Raw genomic sequence first — 17,650 nt, 5'->3', positions numbered from 1 at the left:
ACAGATTTTCTTTCACCCGAGATAAAAAAATATATTCGTTCGGGTCCTCTTATTTCTAGGCTAGTTGCAACTCGTCCTTTTTCCTTTGTGGACTAATTGTCTAAGTTTAGCTGTCTAGTTGGAGAGCTTTTTGAAAGCTGTTCTGGGCCTTGATTACACCCTTTCTGATTGGAATGAGAACACTTACTTCCCAGGTTATGAGAAAGGCCCATGATATAATGGAAAGGTGGGAACTGCTTTTGCCCTTGTTTGTACAGTCACAACATTCTGGCTAATGGCCATCTCATGAATTAATGCTGAAAAATAATGGATTTACTAAGAGTCTGGTTGGTAAAGTGGAGATAAGGGAGCTGAGTGAGGGGCTGACGCCTCCTCCCAGCCAGCAATCGTAGCCATGTCTTAGAGCAGGTCAATTCACTTGCACATTTAATGGATGAGATAAGGGCAGCTTGCACTAAATGAGCTTTCTGGGCAATATATGATCCAAGGGATGCAAAGCCCTGCTGGCTGCCTGCTGCTGAGGGAGCCACAGCAAGGCAGCGCCAGAGCAAATCTATTTGCAGATGATGCTGTCTCCTGCTAAAAACAACTGCTGGTGCTGTGGCTGTAAAGCCGTGACCCCCAGGCAATGCAGGCCAGTGGGGCACAGCTGGAACACAGCTGGGACACAGCTGGCCACGCTCTGCTCAGCACCATTCCCTCTGGGAAGGGAGGCTGCAGCTGAGCTGCAGGAGGGATGTGTGTGCTGTGCCTCCCTCCATGCACAGCTCCTACCTTCTGCTCCTCCAGCCCCAGGTGCCAGGCTGGATGAGGCATCTCCTGCATCCTGACCTGCTTCCTCCTCCTCAGGAGGTGTCTGGGCATCAGGTTCAGCAGTTGCCATCAGATGTTCCTTGTTCTGCAGCAGTTTCCTCTGGTACCAGGAGCCCTCTAGCCCAAGGGTTGTGCAAACAAAGGAGAAACAACAACTAAAACCAGTCTCTGCCTTAAGGAGCTGACAGCATCGCCCTTATTCCTCCCAGCTTCTGTAAATAAACCCTTGGTAATGGCCCTGTTTTTTGAGGACGATAAAAGGACCTGTCGTCACTCCCTGCACAGACTTTTCCTGCCATTCACTGAGCTTTCCACTCCCTCTCCCATGCAGGGAGAAGTTTGTTAAAAATTAATTCTCATCTGATGACTGCTAATTATCTTAGAGACTGTTGGTAAAGTGCAGCAAAGGGACCAAAGACAGCGCTCAGGAAGAGCCCTGTGGGAGGAATGCTGGCTTGGATGGTGCCACTGAGCAGGGTCAGGCAGAGGGGATTTTAACTGATGCTCCCCCAGTAGGATGTCTGGCAGCAGAGATACAAGATAAGATTAATTGTTAGAGGTCTCTCTACACACACTTACATATATGTGGTTCTGATTTTTAAAAAAATCTTCCCCTTTGAGATGGGGAGGGATCACATCACCCACCAGATTTCAATATTTTGGTTGAGTTTAATCCTGGAACTGTTCCCTTCCCGCTCTGGGAAGGGAAACTGTTCCCCTTGCCCTCCCTCTGCCTTGGCAGGGAACTCGTCCCCCAGCCTGTGAGCCCCTGCCCTGCCAGGGGACAGACAGAGGGACAGCCACTGCTGCTCCCCTTCCCCACGGGGTGAATGGGAAGCTAATCCCGGATTCTCATCTCAGCCACGCTGATCTAATTAATAGTAACTCTTTTGGCTTTACAGGGTGGAGGGTGCCTGGATTTAGATCTGCATTACTGGAATCAAAACCAGGCCAGCTGTGCTTGTTGATGTTAGAGATGCACAGCAAAGAGAAACAACATCCGTGTGCAGCACACAAGAGAGGCGACTAAACCTCCCCTCTCCCTGTAACCTCTGCTGTTTAAAAAACAAAGCAAGCAAAAGAAAAATCAGGAGAGAGGCACCTGAAAAGCAGACAGACAGCAAGAAGCTTTACAGACCACTGCACATCAGGACAGAGCTTTTGTGATCTCTGATTTTGGGGGACCACAAACATTGTGACATTTTACTGCAAAATGCTCATATCTGAGGGCCTGGTGTTTGCACTTTGATGGATTGGGGATTTGAATTTCTGGCTATCTCCAAAGTTCAGGGGTGGCAATGGGGGTCAGAACTTCCTCCAGTTGTAGTAACTGTATTATACTGCATGCCCCTCTTCAGGATTGTTAAAGAATTTTGCAGATATTAATGACACATCATTTTCATGCTCACATTCCATTTTGAAGATGAAGAAACTGGGACAGCTCAGTGCTGCTCACCTGGCAAGGGGCAGAGCAACCTTTCAAGGGGTGACAAATTGGGGTGACAAATTGCAGGCTGAAACTTCTGAGAACTGAAAATTTCAGAGAAACCAGGGGCACATGGAAAAAAAATGCTCGGGGACTATTTCAATTTTATTTCTGAATGAATGTATTTTTATCTCTTGGTTTCCAACAGGTTTTCCTTACATGGAGTACAGGTACATCTTAAGGCCTGTTAATAAAACAGCCTTCTTTGGAACAACACAGATGGGGGTTTTCCTTCATTTGTGTTCAGTTATTAGGGATCCACATTGAATTTAACATCCTTCTGTCTTTCCTGCCAGGATGAGTCAGATGGCAAATGCATTTCTCTTTTGGCACAGGTTCTAACTGAATCATTTTCCCAGACTAGGTTGTCACCTAACAGGATCCTAAATTAAGAGCCCATGTTTTATATAAAAAGCTGGATGGATGAACTGGAAGAGCCTTCCTGCACTGCTGCAGGCAGAGCTAAATCTCCTCCTGCACCAGGCTCTTCACCTCTAAACACCCATTTAAAACTGGTCGTCCTTGGTTTTAGCTTTGACTAAGGGCTAATGAATTTTCTTTAAAATGTTTCCCTCTAGGCTATGTTGTGCTTCCTTTTCCCTGGCTTTAGGAGCTGCAAGGTGCAAAGAACATAAAGATCCATCCTCTGTGTCCTCACACGCAACAGAATCACCTTGAAGGTAGGTAGAGCCAGAGTCAGCAGCTTGCTGCTGAATTTGATTTTGGTGGAGGTGTGAAATACTTCTGTGTGCTGTGTATAGTGCATCTTTTGACTAAGAAAATTATCTCTCACTTCTAGAAACTTTATTGGCCTTTTCTATTGGTCACTTTCCAAAGCCAAGTTTCTGTCTCTTAATTTTGAAGCCCCTTATAATGAAGTATTTTATTTCTATCACAGACATAGAAAAGACACTGCATCCATAAATGCTTGTGTGCATTTGCCAGAGACAGAATCACAGGCCAGTGACTGTGCCATGTGCCAAATCTTCAACACTGATTTGTAGAGAAAATGCAGAGAATGTCCAACCATGTAGGGCTGCACACCCAGAGCCTGCCCTACTGGTGGGCAGCTGAAGGTCACATTTATTCAAATATTAATGCAGAAATGATAGTGTAGAGCAGGACAGGCTGCAGGAATTCCAACCCCACAGCTCTCCAGGGGTTCTGCTGCAGCTGAGTTTGTTTCAGTGGGCTTGGGGGAAACTCACACTCATGTGTGCCAATAGCACAAACACCCCCCAAACTCCAGGTAGGCTGTTTCCCACACATCCACACACGTGTTGCCATCACACACCACAAATTCTGCTCACAGATATGTTTCCACCCCCCTCACCCTTCACACCAACACACACGTGCACACACACTGCTCCAAACACACGGACACACCTGGTGCACCTATTTCAGCTGGGAGGGAGCTCAGTTATTCACTGTGCTGTGTTCTGGATTTGGAACGAGAATGGTGTTGATAACACACTGGTTTGGTATTTGTTAAGCTCTGTTTACCCTAAGTCAAGGACTCTGGTTTTTTTTTCTTTTTTGTGTATCATGCTTTGCCAGTGAGGAGGTATGCAAAAGAAACTGGGAGGAGGCAAAGCTGGCACAGGACCTGAACTGGCCAAAGGGATATTCCACAGCAGAGAACATAATGCCCAGTGGCAGAACTGGGGGAGTCCCACCGGGGGCCGGTCTGGGTTTGGGGAGGGGCAGTCTGACATCGGTCAGCTGGAGGTGAGCAACTGCATTGTGCAACGTTTGTTTTGGGTGTTTTACCTTTCCCTTTTCATCATCATTATTATCCCTATTATCCTATTTCACTTTATTTTCAATTCCTGTACTGTTCTTACCTAAACCTACAAGATTTACTTTTCATTCCCCTCCCCATTCCACCGCGGGGTGGGGGGGAGTTGCGTGGGGCTTCATTTCCAGCTGGGCTTAAAGCAGGACAGCCTCTCCCGGGAATGCGCATCCCACATTCCCACACATCTGGTGCCCTTCTCCTTCTTCCTCCTCCTCCTCCTCCTCCTCCCGCCTGTCCCAGGTGCGCGCTCCCGTGCGCGCTCCCGTGCGGGCGGGGCCGCGCACAGCCCCCGTTACCACAGCGACGGGCCCGGTGCCGCAGCCGCACCTGCGCCTGCGCCGCCGCCCCCGGTGCCGGTGCCGCCGCCGCTCCGTGCCGGCCCCGCGGGGCTCCCGCGCTGCTTCGGGCGGGCCGAGCGCCGGACCCGGCCGCGGCCGAGCACAGGTGAGGGGCCGGGCGTGGCGGGGGCTGCGGCATCGCGACCCCCGGGGCCGGGTGGGGAACGGGGTGGCGGCAGCGCCGCCGGGGCCTTTTTCCGCCTCACGCGAATCCACCGCCCTGCCCAGGGACCCTCCCGTGGGGGCGGGCGGGGCTGTGGGGGCGCCCCGCGGCCCCGGAGCTGCGGCGGGTGGGGGAGCCGCGCTTGGCTGGGCGGAGATCGCCTGGCGGGGGGCGCGATCGGCCCCGTGAGGGCCGGTCACAGCCCCGTGAGGGCCGGTCACAGCCCCGTGAGGGCCGGTCACAGCCGGCCGGAGCCCCCCGTGAGGGCCGGTCACAGCCCCCCGAGGGCCGATCACAGCCCCCCGTGAGCCGGTCACAGCCCCCCGTGAGGGCCGGCCGGAGCCCCCCGTGAGGGCCGGTCACAGCCTCCCGTGAGGGCCGGTCACAGCCTCTCGTGAGGGCCGGTCACAACCACCTGTGAGGGCCGGTCACAGCCCCCCGAGGGCCGGTCACAGCCCCCTGAGGGCCGGTCACAGCCCCCCGTGAGGGCCGGTCACAGCCCCCCGTGAGGGCCGGTCACAGCCCCCCGTGAGGGCCGGTCACAGCCCCCCGTGAGGGCCGGTCACAGCCCCCCGGGTGCCGGTCACGGCCCCCCGTGAGGGCCGGTCACAGCCCCCCGGGCGCGGGCGGCCGTTTTGGGGCAGGGCGGCTCCGGGCCGGGCGCTGCCGCTGGCCCAAAGCGATTCCTGAGGGCGTCCTGCGCCCTGGTCTGGTCCCTGGAGCAGCACAGGGGGTGAAGGGACTGCCCTACATCTCGCTGTACGCCCCTTGTCTTTCTGTTCGTACCGGTTCGGGGGAAAGGCCGTGTCGGTATTTCTGTTTGGAATGTGCCCCAGAGCCGGAGAGCGGCCGCCCATCGCCTCCCGCTGCCCCGCCCGCACCCACCGGGGACAGGTTTTACCCCGCATCCTTCGCAGGCGCCTTTTGCATCGGCACCTTTCCACTTTGCAACGTGACAACAGTGTCGTTTTCACGATTAACACAGGGCCTGCAAAGGGCTGGACGGGATTGTGTGTATTTTGGAGTGGGTAAGGAATAATCTTCGTTTTAGAGAAGGAGGTTTTTCCTTTGGAGGAGAACGCCTGTTGTCTGTGGATCTGGCGGCAGAGAAGTGCAGGGCGTCTTCAGACATGGAGATGCTTCCAGACGCAGTTTCCCTACGCAGGACATGGGGTGGGACAGCAGGAAGGAAGGAGGGGCCCTTCCCGCCCTGGGCGGCAGCAGAATGCACCTGAGCCCACCTTATTAAATTGGGCAAAGCTGAGACACTGAAGGTAAATGTGAACACAGAAGCTGAGGTAGCCCTGGGGGTGGAATTGTCTATTTTGATCTGCATTGCAGGTGCATAGGAAGCATCCAGGGTACTTGTTGGCTTTACTTAGATGCTTACACTTAAAAAGCTGTATTGAGCTTTTGCAATATCAATTATACTCCTTAATTAAAAAATAAAAGACAAATGGATGTGACTGTAAATACAGTGCCTTTTCCCATATAATTTGCTCATTAGTGAATGCAATTCTGTAGTGCATTATTATGACTGAGCCTCTGGGAGACTGACATTTATGCTTTTAAACTGCACATTGCTTTTTGGTTTGACAATTTAAAGGCAGTGCTTTATACACAGATAATGGCTGACTTGTAATATTGTTGATTTTTCAAGCTCTTGGTTGTACTGAGGCTCTAGCAGTCATTTTCAGTAAAACAACAAAGACAGGAAGGTCATAATAGAGGAAAGTGCCAGCTGCTTAAGTGGAAAGAAAGAATATTGGCTAAACTGATGCTAAGCACTTGTTTTCATCCTCTTGTACTTCTGTTTAATATATCTGTAAAGTTTCCTCCCTCATCTTCTTAGAAAAACAAAAGTGTCATGACCAATCCAGATACTCTAAGTAGTTTCCAGTCCAGTAGTTCTTGCAAACCGTAGAGCAGCAGTAATTTAATTTCTTACCATTGTTTCCTTTACATCAGATTTCAGATACAGCTGCATACTTCCAGGGCTTTAAAATTATTTTTTAAATGTGTTTTGTTACACGAATCCCACTGTTCCTTAGCATGCCCTACTTCAAGAGGCTGTAAGTATTAAGGGCAATATATTTGTTCATCCAGACCTGCTACATTATTCAGTCCTTTTACTGCAGGAGGCAGAACACAAACTGTTCTGTGCTGTTACAGCAGAATGTGGATCATAATGTAAAGTAAAATAAAATATTTATTCAACATTGTAAACAGCATAATAGAGGGAGGACAGTTGTAATTTTTAGGCATCTCATTTCTGTTCTGTGACTTAAAAAATGGAGGTTTAAAGTAGCAAAACTACGAAGGAGTATTTTTGTATTGAGTAAAAAGATTACTGTTAATCATTTTATTCAAGTTCAGGTTTAACTTCATTTTGCATAGTAAAGTTTAAACAAGGTAGCAAGTTGTTTATTTTATAGAGAGAACAAATATCTTCATCTTTCTGAAGATTTAAAATGCTGAAGAATTTTTTTGCTGACAAGTGATACTTTCTATGCATATTTATGTACATGTGTCTGTTAGTAACTGAAAGTGATGGGTTTTGTTGAGTAGCACTTTATTGAAAATGCAGCAGTCAAGTTGAGGATGGGCAAAGTTGAGTGTGTGAAACTGCTTTTCCTTATTGGTGGTTTGGAAAGCACAGCCAGCAAAAGGAACATTTATGGATGTTGGTGTTGCAGAAGGACAGGTGCCCGGCACAGGGGGACACGAGTGTTGGTCTATCTCCATGTGAGCAGTGAATAATTTTGTTTAATTTTGCCATTATCTAACAGCTCATTTCTCCTGGTGATGTTAAAGACTATGGTACTATGAATAGAAACAATAAATTTATTTGCTACTAGACATTAGAGGCATGACAAAATATTGCTGAAACTGATGCTTTCAGAATGTTTTGGAAGTTCTGCAAGCTGTTTGTTCGAGTGCTTTTAAATAATCATTGAAAAAAGGCTTTTCTTTGGATTGTGATTTTTTCCTGCTATTGGGGAGCATGTTTGTTCTCATTATACTCCAAGGAAACCTTTGGTTTGTATTTTAAAATATTGAAATACATTGCTGCTTGTTGGTTTTAATTATTTGATTGAGAGAGATGGGGTTTAAAATCAGTGTTATTTAAAAACAGTGCTGGACTGACTAAAAACTGTTAAATGTCATGGCTTCTCTGTGAACAGAATGGTAGCTGTCTCCGGAAAGGCTGTAAATATGCCAGGGAACAGTAGCTCCCTGTAATCCGAGTCCGTGCCCGGAGGGAGGGCACAAAGGCACGGCAGATCGCCTTTCTGTGCAGCAGAGGTGTCGAGCTCGGGAAGAGTCCATCTGTGAGGAAAAGCCTTGGGAATGATGTCAGAACCAGCAGGTTCCCTCTGTGACAGAAGTGTGCCTGCTTGTTTCCTTTCCAGCCTCAGGAGAGCTTGGTTTAAGCTGTGTGGCTTTATTTGAGCTACCTGGGTTATGTAAGGGAGGGTATAAAGCATCTCTCTTTAGGATCCTTTGTCTTGGCATCCTATTTAACACCAAAAAAATGTTGCTTAAGGAAGGATTTGGACATAGGTCATCACCACTACCAGATTTCCTTCATCAGCAGCTCTCAAAACCTTTAGCAAAGTGGGGACTAATTTTTGTGTGTTTGATCGTAGTTGCTGTTCTAAAATAATAAAAATCGATGCCTTATGAAACAGCAGCACAGAATGCATTAGAGAGAAGCATCTCCCCAGCCTGTTACACTTGCCTAGAAATAGTTGTGCAGTTCTGTAGAGTTGCTTTAGAATAGCTGCACTCTGTAAATGATCTCTCAGGACAGATTTAGCTTGCTGTAAGGCTTCAGTGCCTTCTGCCACGTTTCAAAAATATTCCTGGTAACCTCTGAAAATTGTGATTTCTGCAGTTCATGCAGTAGGAGCTCAAGCTCAGGCGAGTGCCTGGAGCTGGCGCTGCTGCAGGAAGCAGTTCTGCCTGTACCACCCCCCTGACCTGCTTACGGATTCTATTTCTTATTTTTATTTTTTTCACCTTCCCCAGGCATCTACAGTGCTGCACAGTGAACCCACCACCTGAAAACAGCCGGTGGGAAAATGGGTTTGTTTTCAGCTGCACCAGTTCCCTGACCTGGTTCACTGAAAGACCAGGAAGGTGATTCTGGAGCATTTCAGGAATGCAGCACTAAATTCTTGCTCAGTGTGTGTGAGTGGGATGGGTGAGACAAAGTCACAGCTGGGCTGGGTGGTAAAATGGTCGCATGTCTGTGTGGTGATGGGTTTTTGTCGTGTTTGGGAGCAGGAAAAGGCCCAGCCAAGTTGGTTATGTGAAAGCAGCATAGTAATTCTTTTGGTTTGTGTTTCAGCAGGCTGCAGAAAGGGCAAATTTTTATATTGCAGAAATACATTTTCTTCAATTTCTGGTGCAATTCACACATTCTTTATCATAGAGGGCAATAAATTAAGAGAGGGCGTGCAGTGTTCATAAGTGAGTATATGATCTGTGAAAAAAGCCCATGACTATTCCATAGTATAATGTTATTTCTAAGCATGACTTTGGAGTTGTACTTAACAGATCCTTGTACCAAAACCACCCACAGCTTACCTTACTAATCTAAGTCCTGATTCAGCTTTAACTGAAGCTGGAGAACTTTCTTAATGACTTTGGAAAAAAATAGAATGAGTCTCAGGTTTATGTGTAACATTAATTGAATGTGTAACAGAATAGAATATTAATTTTCTTGTCATTCTTCTGACAAACGAAGTTGGTTTACTAGAAAGACTAACACGTCTTTGCAATATTGTGACTGCCTGGTTGTGATTGGGGTGCAGTTTGCATTCTGTGGCTTTGCTGGAGGTTATATTAAAATAACTACAAGTTTTATCCTCAGAATGAAAGGCTGAATAAAATAGAAGAGCCATTCTTTAGGAGTGTGTGCTAGAGAGCCTGTTCTACATGAGATACAATCTTGCTTGTGAGGGCTTTTGTTGTCACTTCATCATTGTTAGAGGGGTTCTTTTGAAGTAGTCAGTGTCATTTAGGTAATGCTTTCTTTGTCTCTGTAAAGTGAATTAGGCCCAAATTAGGTAATTTTCCAAGCTTCCTGCCAGAGTAAGTTATTTGTTCCTGACAGCTGGACAGCCATAGCTTTGCACACCCTGGTATTGGTCATAATAACTGTGTCTGTGTGAAAAGCCACTGCAGGACCATTTGGTTTGGTTCTGTAATAGTCTCTGTCACAGTAGTGACTTTAACATCTGATTCCTTTTAGTCTCTTCCCTTGTGACAGCTCTGGGGTTGGGTGGTCTCAAGGACAGAGGAAACACCGTGTGAACTGTGCAAAAGTACCAGCTGGTTCCTTTGGAGCATCCAGAATTAAATCATTGCTGCCAGGGTGGTGTCCACTCAATTATTCTACCAGCTGCTGTAGGAGTAACAAAAAATCATCTTGGTACTAAAATGCTGAAATGTGTGCTTGCAGAACATTCAGAGGTTAACTGTAGAGAGTTTACACAGCCTCTGATCACAAAATGGTGGGAAAATCAGGCAGAGAAACCACTGGGTAAAATAGCATCCAAAGCAGTAGAAATGGCAAGAGAGCTGAGAAAGCAAAATCATGTCCTTCCTCTGGGAGGACAGTGGCACGATTCCTTCTTCCCCTCCATTGTCTCCGGGAAAGAACTACTAATTTTGCTTGGTTCAAAACATACAAACGAAAAGAAGATGAGAACAAGTTAGTGGGTCACTAATGATGTGTGAGCATTGTTATGTTGTAATGCAGGCTGAGGATAGAGGTGGTGCTGCAAGAAGCACTCCTTACTGAAAAGGGAGCCTGGAGAAGGGGAGGGATGGCCCGAGGTGGGTGTGTAGGCTGAGTGTGGTGTCTGAAAAGCTTGACTTCAGCAGCACTGGACTAGCTGAACTGACTCGGTCTGATGCACGGATGAATGAGGGGTGAGCAGAAATTTGGAACTGGAACAGTTTGTCACTGAGCTGTGTTACTGGTGGATCTGCCTCAGGAGAGGTGTAGTGGTGTGATAGAATCAGTTTATGGGGGTCTTAAAACAAATGTCTAAGCAGGAGAGCAAAGTCCTTGAACTGGCTGTGGAGGCTGCAGGGTCTCCTTTGATATGTCCTTTGAAAGGAGCTGAGCAAACACTTTGGAGATGGCATTATGTCTCAGAGATGGAGAGCTGATCTAAGCAAAGAACAACAAAGTGGCTGTTGGTAATTCCAGCATTAGAGCTGAGTTTAGATAAGTTTGGTCAGTTCAGTGACAATCTTTAAAATGGGGTCTGGCTAAAACTTTGGAGGTTCTTACAAGAGGTATCCACTGTCCTTACTTAGTTCTTGAAATGGTGTTTGTATAGCAAACAAATGACATTTTGGCAGCTTTTGTTACATTTTGATGGAGCACTGGCCAGTGAGCAGTCAAGAGGAAAATGTCTGCCCATACATATTTCAAGGCTGTGAGTTGGCAGGGAGCTAAAGCAGCTTCTCAGGTGATGGTCACCCCATCCACATAAAGGGATGTTATTGTGCTCTGTTGAGTGGGTACCAAACAGGAATGAAAATGTTAAATCATTGCTGTTTGGGCTTTGTTCCATCCTTTGGACTTGTGTCTAAGGTCAGAGATTAGCATCTCCCTCCTCCTATCTTGCAGCAGGGCGTAGAGATGCTCTGATTTTGTGCAAAGGCTTCTGATACGCAGCCAGATGCTCATTGCCTTGAAACATTTTGAACTCCCTCCAAATGCTTAAGATCCAAAAAGGCCTGGAGTCTGCACATCCTCTGCAAGGCAAGATGTGGCTGTTAAAATGTTAGTGACTGTTTATGGTGAGTATGTGATTAAGTTGCATTTTAAAAGCTCCTTTTTAATATTTTTGCCTTTTCCATATAAGATTTTGTGTGTGTGTTCCCTTTTGAAGAGAAAATGCACTTGTAAGGAGACAGAACTGTTGCTTTTTAACGTGAGCTTACAGGAATGATAATTGAAGTTACCTTCTCTGCTTTACTGGAAGATGATGGCTTAGGTAGATGCAGTCATGATTAAAGTGTTGTACTTAACATTCCCAAGGGAATTCTGTTTGACTCATTCCATTTGCTCCTCCTTGGCTATATTCAAGAGAAATTGTGACTCCATCATTTGGAGGAGTTGAGGCTCAATATCTGAACTATATATAGAAACATTTGGTGTTGTGGTGGTGCTGAGAAATTAAATATTGTGGATGTTTGAAAGGTGGAACGCGTTGCACAATCCACACAACGCCTCTGTCACTGAAGGTGGGACACTCGGTGCTCAGGGCCAGTCCTGCTGCCAGAGACGGGGTGTGTCACCCTCGCCATCATCCCTGCAGACTGCAGTGTCCCTTTGTGTTCTGTCATCCTTCCCAAATGCTGTGCACGTTCCCAGGGGACTTTGCCAAGCTCTGCATTGCACAGTTCTGTCTGTGTAAAAACATAGCAAATTTTTTTGTTGTTGTTTGGAGACAAAGGGGAAGGGGGAGAAACCATAGTGACATAACTTTGTGCTGTGTATGCAGTCACAGCTTTCTTCCCAGCACTGGTGTCATTTATCTGCCAGCATCCAGCCAGAGCCTGGTAGATTTGGGAGCTTGTCCCACCAATTTCCATGGTGGGAGGTGGAAATTGCTCTTCTGGGCTGTAAAGGGCACCATTGACTTCTGCATTTGCTGTTTCTCTTGTGGTTTTTGACCTTCTTGTTTCAGAGAGCCTGAGATGAAATTAGCTTAGTGCAATCCCAGGACAATGGGACATAGCAAATTATGTCTCTGTATAGTGACTTGAGACTGTGCAAGCCACTTTCCCTTTCCCTGGTTTGACAGTAGATGGTTTTGGCTGTTTCCCAGAGCACAGGGGGCAGACCACAGTGCTGGCTGTGCCGTGTAAAAAGGCTTGAGTGGGTGGGTGGGTTTGGAACTGGATCTGCTGCCCACACATCCATGGAGGCTGTGGCTCCACCTCACTGGCCTTTGCTTTCCCTTGAAGGGGAGGGGACAGCAGACCAGGCTGCTGTGAGGGGGAGAAGCACGGAAAGGCTGCAGAGGGTTGTAGGACACTCCTTAGTGCAGAGGGGCTGCAGCTAAAACTCATTGTGGGTTGATTTGATTGATTTCACTGATTAACTCACTGCTGCTGCAGGGAAGATGATGCTCTGGTGCTGGTAGTTCTTATTTTCTTCCTAAGCCTATAACCCTCGCTTGCCTCTGATTATATTTGTTTTTTTCAGAGCAGGTAATCCTGGTGTGATCTTTCAAATGCAGAAGATCAAAGTGAAAACGCAGTTGAGGAGATTAATAGGGAGAGCCTTGTTCTGGGTGGTTGTTTTTTTTTTTGAGCATTTAGGAAACTGGTTTTTAATTAACATGTGTATTTGCAAGGACTGAGCTATGAACAGTTACTGTCTGTTGCTGGTGATGAAATATTTTCTTATTCAGGCAAGTATTTTCCTGTTCAGGTTATGGTTACAGGTGTAAAGCCACCATTAATACCCATTGTAAGAACAGAAGCTCTGGGCTATTGTGTGGAGGCTTTTCTTTCACCTACTTCTATGACATCTTAGGGTTTCTTTTGGAAAATACATTCCTCGATTAAGAATCCCTTCTGAGCCTCAGTGTCCTGCACAGTCAGAGCTCCAGCTGTGGCTTTGTCCTGCTGTCATGCTCGGTCGATCAGAGCAGGATGAGCACTGAAGGAATGGGATGATTCAGTAAAGCTCCTGTCTGTCTGATGTCAGCTCTGCAAGCCAAAGGATGTCACTCTGAAAATGTATCACAGCTTAAATATCCTCACTCCTCAGAATTAACAGTGCCCCACAGTAATTGCTGTGACTGTGTAGTGCCCCTTCCAACAGGCCTCCAACTCTGTAACTGTGAGGGACCACTAGTGTGGCAATGATGGGGTGTAACAAAATTTGTTTAACCACCCTAGAAATCTCTTTTTAGAATATATTTGATCCATAATTTTTGCTTGTTTGCTAATGATGGTAATTGTAACTTGACCCATTTACTCGACTAAGCACAGTTGGCACCACTACCCACATTCCTGGGCACCGAACTTAATCCTTGATCTCTGTTACAAGGTAACCAGGCTGTTTGGCTCCTGCACAAAGTGGATTTCTTAACATCTTTCACACATCCGTTTTATTAGCAATCAAATATTTGTTTCTGTAGGGATAAGTTAGTAGAAGACGAAGTCAGTTCAAGAGCAGCCAGAGCTTCCCTTGTGCTGGTCCCAGTGCCCACATTTCAGTTTGGACACCCATGGCAGTGCCACCAGCCTGGCTTTGCTCAGACCCCTGCTTTGCCTTTTTCCTTAAAGCTGCTGCATTTTAGTGCTTTCTTCCTTGTTCTTGCCAAGGATTTTACCAATCCCTCTGTCCCTGGGGGTAAGTGGAAACCCTCAGCAAGATGGGCACAGTAGCCCATTCCTCAGAACTCTGCTTTTAACTTGTGACGGGATTAATGACTTAGACTGTCTGAAGTTAATCCTTTAAATGTGTTAACTCCAAACAAATAAGTTCCCTGCTCCAGCCTACAGTATAATTAGGTTTTTTATGAACTTGGAGCACTTGTAATGGAAATAGTCCTAAAGCAGAAAAACCTTTTGTGGCAGAAAAACTGATCCTGGCTGCAGAGGAAGGATCTCTATATGTGCAAGGTAACTCACCGTCACAATTCCATGTCTGTTCCCTGGCAGGGTCAGGATGGCCACCTCAACCCTGGAGAACCAGCTGCAGAGTGCCCAGAAGAACCTGCTGTTCCTGCAGCGGGAGCACGCCAACACCCTGAAGGGGCTGCACGCGGAGCTGCGCCGCCTGCAGCAGCGCTGCACAGGTACCCATTCCTTGGAGGGGCTGCTTCCCACTTCAGCACTGAGACTCAGCACCAAAGCCCACCAGCAGGGTGCATTTAGGGTCTGCAGTTTGTGTCTTGTGGCAAACTGGCTGATCAAAGCCAAGTTTTTTTCATTTTTTCTTTAAAAAAGCTGATTGTTCAATTGTTTTACCTATTTGCTAATTTGCAGTGAATCTCCTATTCTTGCTTTGGATAGTGGAAAGAATTAATTCTGTATTTACTGAAAGCTTTCATTGTAAATCTGCTCACCAGGTGATGTATGAGCTCCATGATGATGTTCTAACTAAAATAAAAACTTTTTTTCCTCAGATTTAACCTATGAACTGACTGTAAAGAGTTCAGACTTGTCAGGTAAGGAATACTTTTTTTTTTTTTTTTTAATGTTCATGTTCAATTTACTATTTTTTTTTTCAATGCTTGTATTTTCTTTTCTACTCTCCAGACTTATTTATGAAGTAAATATCAAAAGTTCTTTCCTAAGGTCACACAGGAAATCTGTGAAAGAGCCAGGAATAGCACCTGGAACTGCTGATTTCACTAGACAGTCAATTCCTGCTTGCTATATGGGAACACAGGACACAGATTTTAGGGGCAGAAGAGTGAGGCTGTTTTTACAACTTAGCTGAGCTGCTGCTGTAATTAACCACAAATCTTTTATTTATATATATATATATATATGTATATATGTGTGTGTGTGTGTTTGTGCACACTAGATTGTAGTTATTTTATATGTATTATGTTAACAACAGGTAAAGAGCAGGAATAAGATAATTCCCTGAGGTTAAACCCCTGGATCAGGGATAAAGTTAGCCTTTTGGATTCCTCTCAGGGGTGGCAAGAGGAGCCCTAGGGTACTGTTTTACATAATGGCTGTTGTTAATTTAAAACACTTCTGCTTCTCCTGTTCCTCTAGAAAGTGGTGGTTCAAGAAGTGATGAACTCAAAAGTAAGTGCAAAGATCTTGAAGCTCAGCTGAAAATCAAAGAAGCTGAAAACAGTGAATTGTTGAAAGAACTTGAACAAAAGAACGCGATGATCATGGTGCTGGAAAACACTATTAAAGAAAGGGAAAAGAAGTATTTGGAAGAGTTAAAAATGAAAAGCCATAAGCTCAACATGTTGTCCAGTGAACTGGAGCAGAGAGCGAGCACGATTGCGTATCTGACCTCGCAGCTGCACGCGGCCAAGAAGAAGCTGATGAATGCCAGCGGGACTTCGGAGGGGACCCCCTCTAGCAGCCCCGTGCTGTCCAGCTACAAACCGTCCCCTCCCAAGGACAAACTGCCGGAGACGCCGCGGCGCAGGATGAAGAAAAGTCTGTCCACGCCGCTGAACCCCGAGTTCGAAGAGGCCTACAGAATAGGGTCGGAGAGCCGGAAGCTGGTGCTGCGAGAGCCCGTGGATGCCATGCCCGATCCCACCCCCTTTCTGCTGGCCAGGGAAACAGCAGAGGTGCATCTGATCAAGGAGAGGCCGTTGGTCATTCCACCGATCCCTTCGGATCGCGCGCCCGGCGAGTCGCACAGCCCCGCCCGCGAGAAGCCGCACAAGGCGCACATCGGGGTGGCTCATCGCATCCACCACGCCGCGCCCGCCCAGCCGCAGGAGGTGGAGACCCTGGCAGTGGATCAGGTCCATGGAAACAAAGTGGTCAGAAAGCACCCGGGGACAGACAGAACTGTCTGAGAGCACCACAGCAGCGCTGTTCCGTGCTGGTTATGCACTGTGAGCCTGTAGGGTAAATAGCACCTGCGGTGAAGTTTCTTTTGATGCCCCATGCATGCCAAACTCCTCCCGGGTACATCATTAATACATTCTGCTCTAATGAAACCTCCTAGGACTGTGTTCATATGGCATATGGTATATAACCACTCCATGCTGTGGCCAAATCAGGGGGACCTGACCGCTTGCTTCCAGGTGTTGCTCCATTTAGTGTAACTGCACGTGTGGACCGAGGCGTGGGCTGTGTTAGTGAGCGCTCTTAGAGAGGACACCCCTCCCTCACACTGCAGCCACACGTGGTGGCTGGTGATGTTTGACCTGGCAGGGGTTCTCTTGTCTCCACTGTGTGTGTGAGCACTCCAGAGCCATCACTGACCTCTGCCACAGCCGCTCTCGCAGCAGCACTGAAGGTTGGGCACGTGTACGTTCACTTTAATGACCTAAGGATGTCCCCAGAGCCCCAGCAAGCACTACTTGATTAATCCTAAATACTTTGGTTTGTGGCTTTAAGTAAAATATGGGTGGGGAAAGCATCATTTTATGAGGGTTAACAACTCTCATAGGAAGTGTATGAACACTGGGTTGTTTGTGGGGATCATTTTGGGTTTTTTTTAATCAAATAGCTTCACAACACATTTTATGCTAGTCAGTACACTGCACTTGTAGCACCTTCCATACTGGCTCCGAGCTCCTTTTCAGGGAGGAAATGTAACTGGGTATCCAATATGGAAATGGTTCTTTATGCTCTAACCTGCACTTTTTTTGTAAAGGGATTATTTTTGTTTCCTAAAAACCTTATTCTTGTTCTGGGCATCATCAGACCAGTGCCGGCTGCTGCCAGCCTAGAAACCTGAGCTGCCCTTCTAAAATGTGAGTATTTAGTTGTAAGTGATGTAACTGATCCATACAGGAGAACCTGGCATCCTTGATTTCTGTCCTTGTGGATTGGGATGGACTTGCCTTGCACTTGACCAGATTCCCCTACTCCTTTCTAGTAAGTAGCAGGTAGACCCAACAGCTGTTAGACTACTTGATTCTTTTTCTTTTATTTTTTTTTTTCTAGGAAAGAAAGGCATACTAGGAGCTGGGAGGGTATGTAGTTTTGGGATAGGAGCACTAGTCCATTTTTCTTACATTCTGTTCACCTCTGCTTCACTCTTGTCTGCAGCCTTTAAGTAGGACCAGCAAGAAACACTGGCTCCCAAATGCTGCTAAGCTTATGATGTGCCTTTAAACATTTGGAACGTGTATTCTCTGTGACAGCTGATGAAGGATCCCTGCCTGCCCCGTCCCCTCCCCTTGCCAGCTGTAGTTTGCCCCTTGTAAGCTTTTCCTGCAGCTGTGTTGGTGTGTGTCTCCCTGCAGGGCCAGGCCCTGGCAGAGCTGTTCTCCTGCCTGCGGTCCCGCTCGATTCCCGCAGCATGACCCTTCCTGCAGGGCTCACCCCGGGCAAGGCTCTGCCCT

The 17,650-nt window shown here is 47.0% G+C and overlaps 1 protein-coding gene across 2 annotated transcripts in view; it reads left to right on the top strand.

Annotated features, from left to right (window-relative positions):
- The first annotated feature begins 4,382 nt into the window (after nt 1-4,382).
- Nucleotides 4,383-17,650, top strand: part of CCDC92 (coiled-coil domain containing 92) — a 13,583-nt gene continuing 315 nt past the window's right edge. Inside the window, exons 1-4 of one of the 2 annotated variants that reach the window (XM_030285432.4) lie at nt 4,383-4,541; nt 14,307-14,443; nt 14,774-14,815; nt 15,378-17,650. The exon at nt 15,378-17,650 is cut by the window's right edge and continues 315 nt beyond it. In XM_030285432.4, coding sequence (XP_030141292.2) covers nt 14,314-14,443; nt 14,774-14,815; nt 15,378-16,150 — 945 coding nt within the window. In that variant the 5' untranslated portion in view covers nt 4,383-4,541; nt 14,307-14,313 and the 3' untranslated portion in view covers nt 16,151-17,650. Of the gene's footprint in view, nt 4,542-12,837; nt 12,926-14,306; nt 14,444-14,773; nt 14,816-15,377 lie in introns of those variants that run through there. The other variant, XM_072936027.1, reaches the window with a different exon arrangement.

This window comes from Taeniopygia guttata, chromosome 15 (genome assembly GCF_048771995.1).
Source record: "Taeniopygia guttata chromosome 15, bTaeGut7.mat, whole genome shotgun sequence".
NCBI classification, from domain to species: Eukaryota; Metazoa; Chordata; class Aves; order Passeriformes; family Estrildidae; genus Taeniopygia; species Taeniopygia guttata.
Note: the sequence above shows the minus strand (reverse complement) of the source record. Positions and strands in the feature narration are given on the sequence as shown.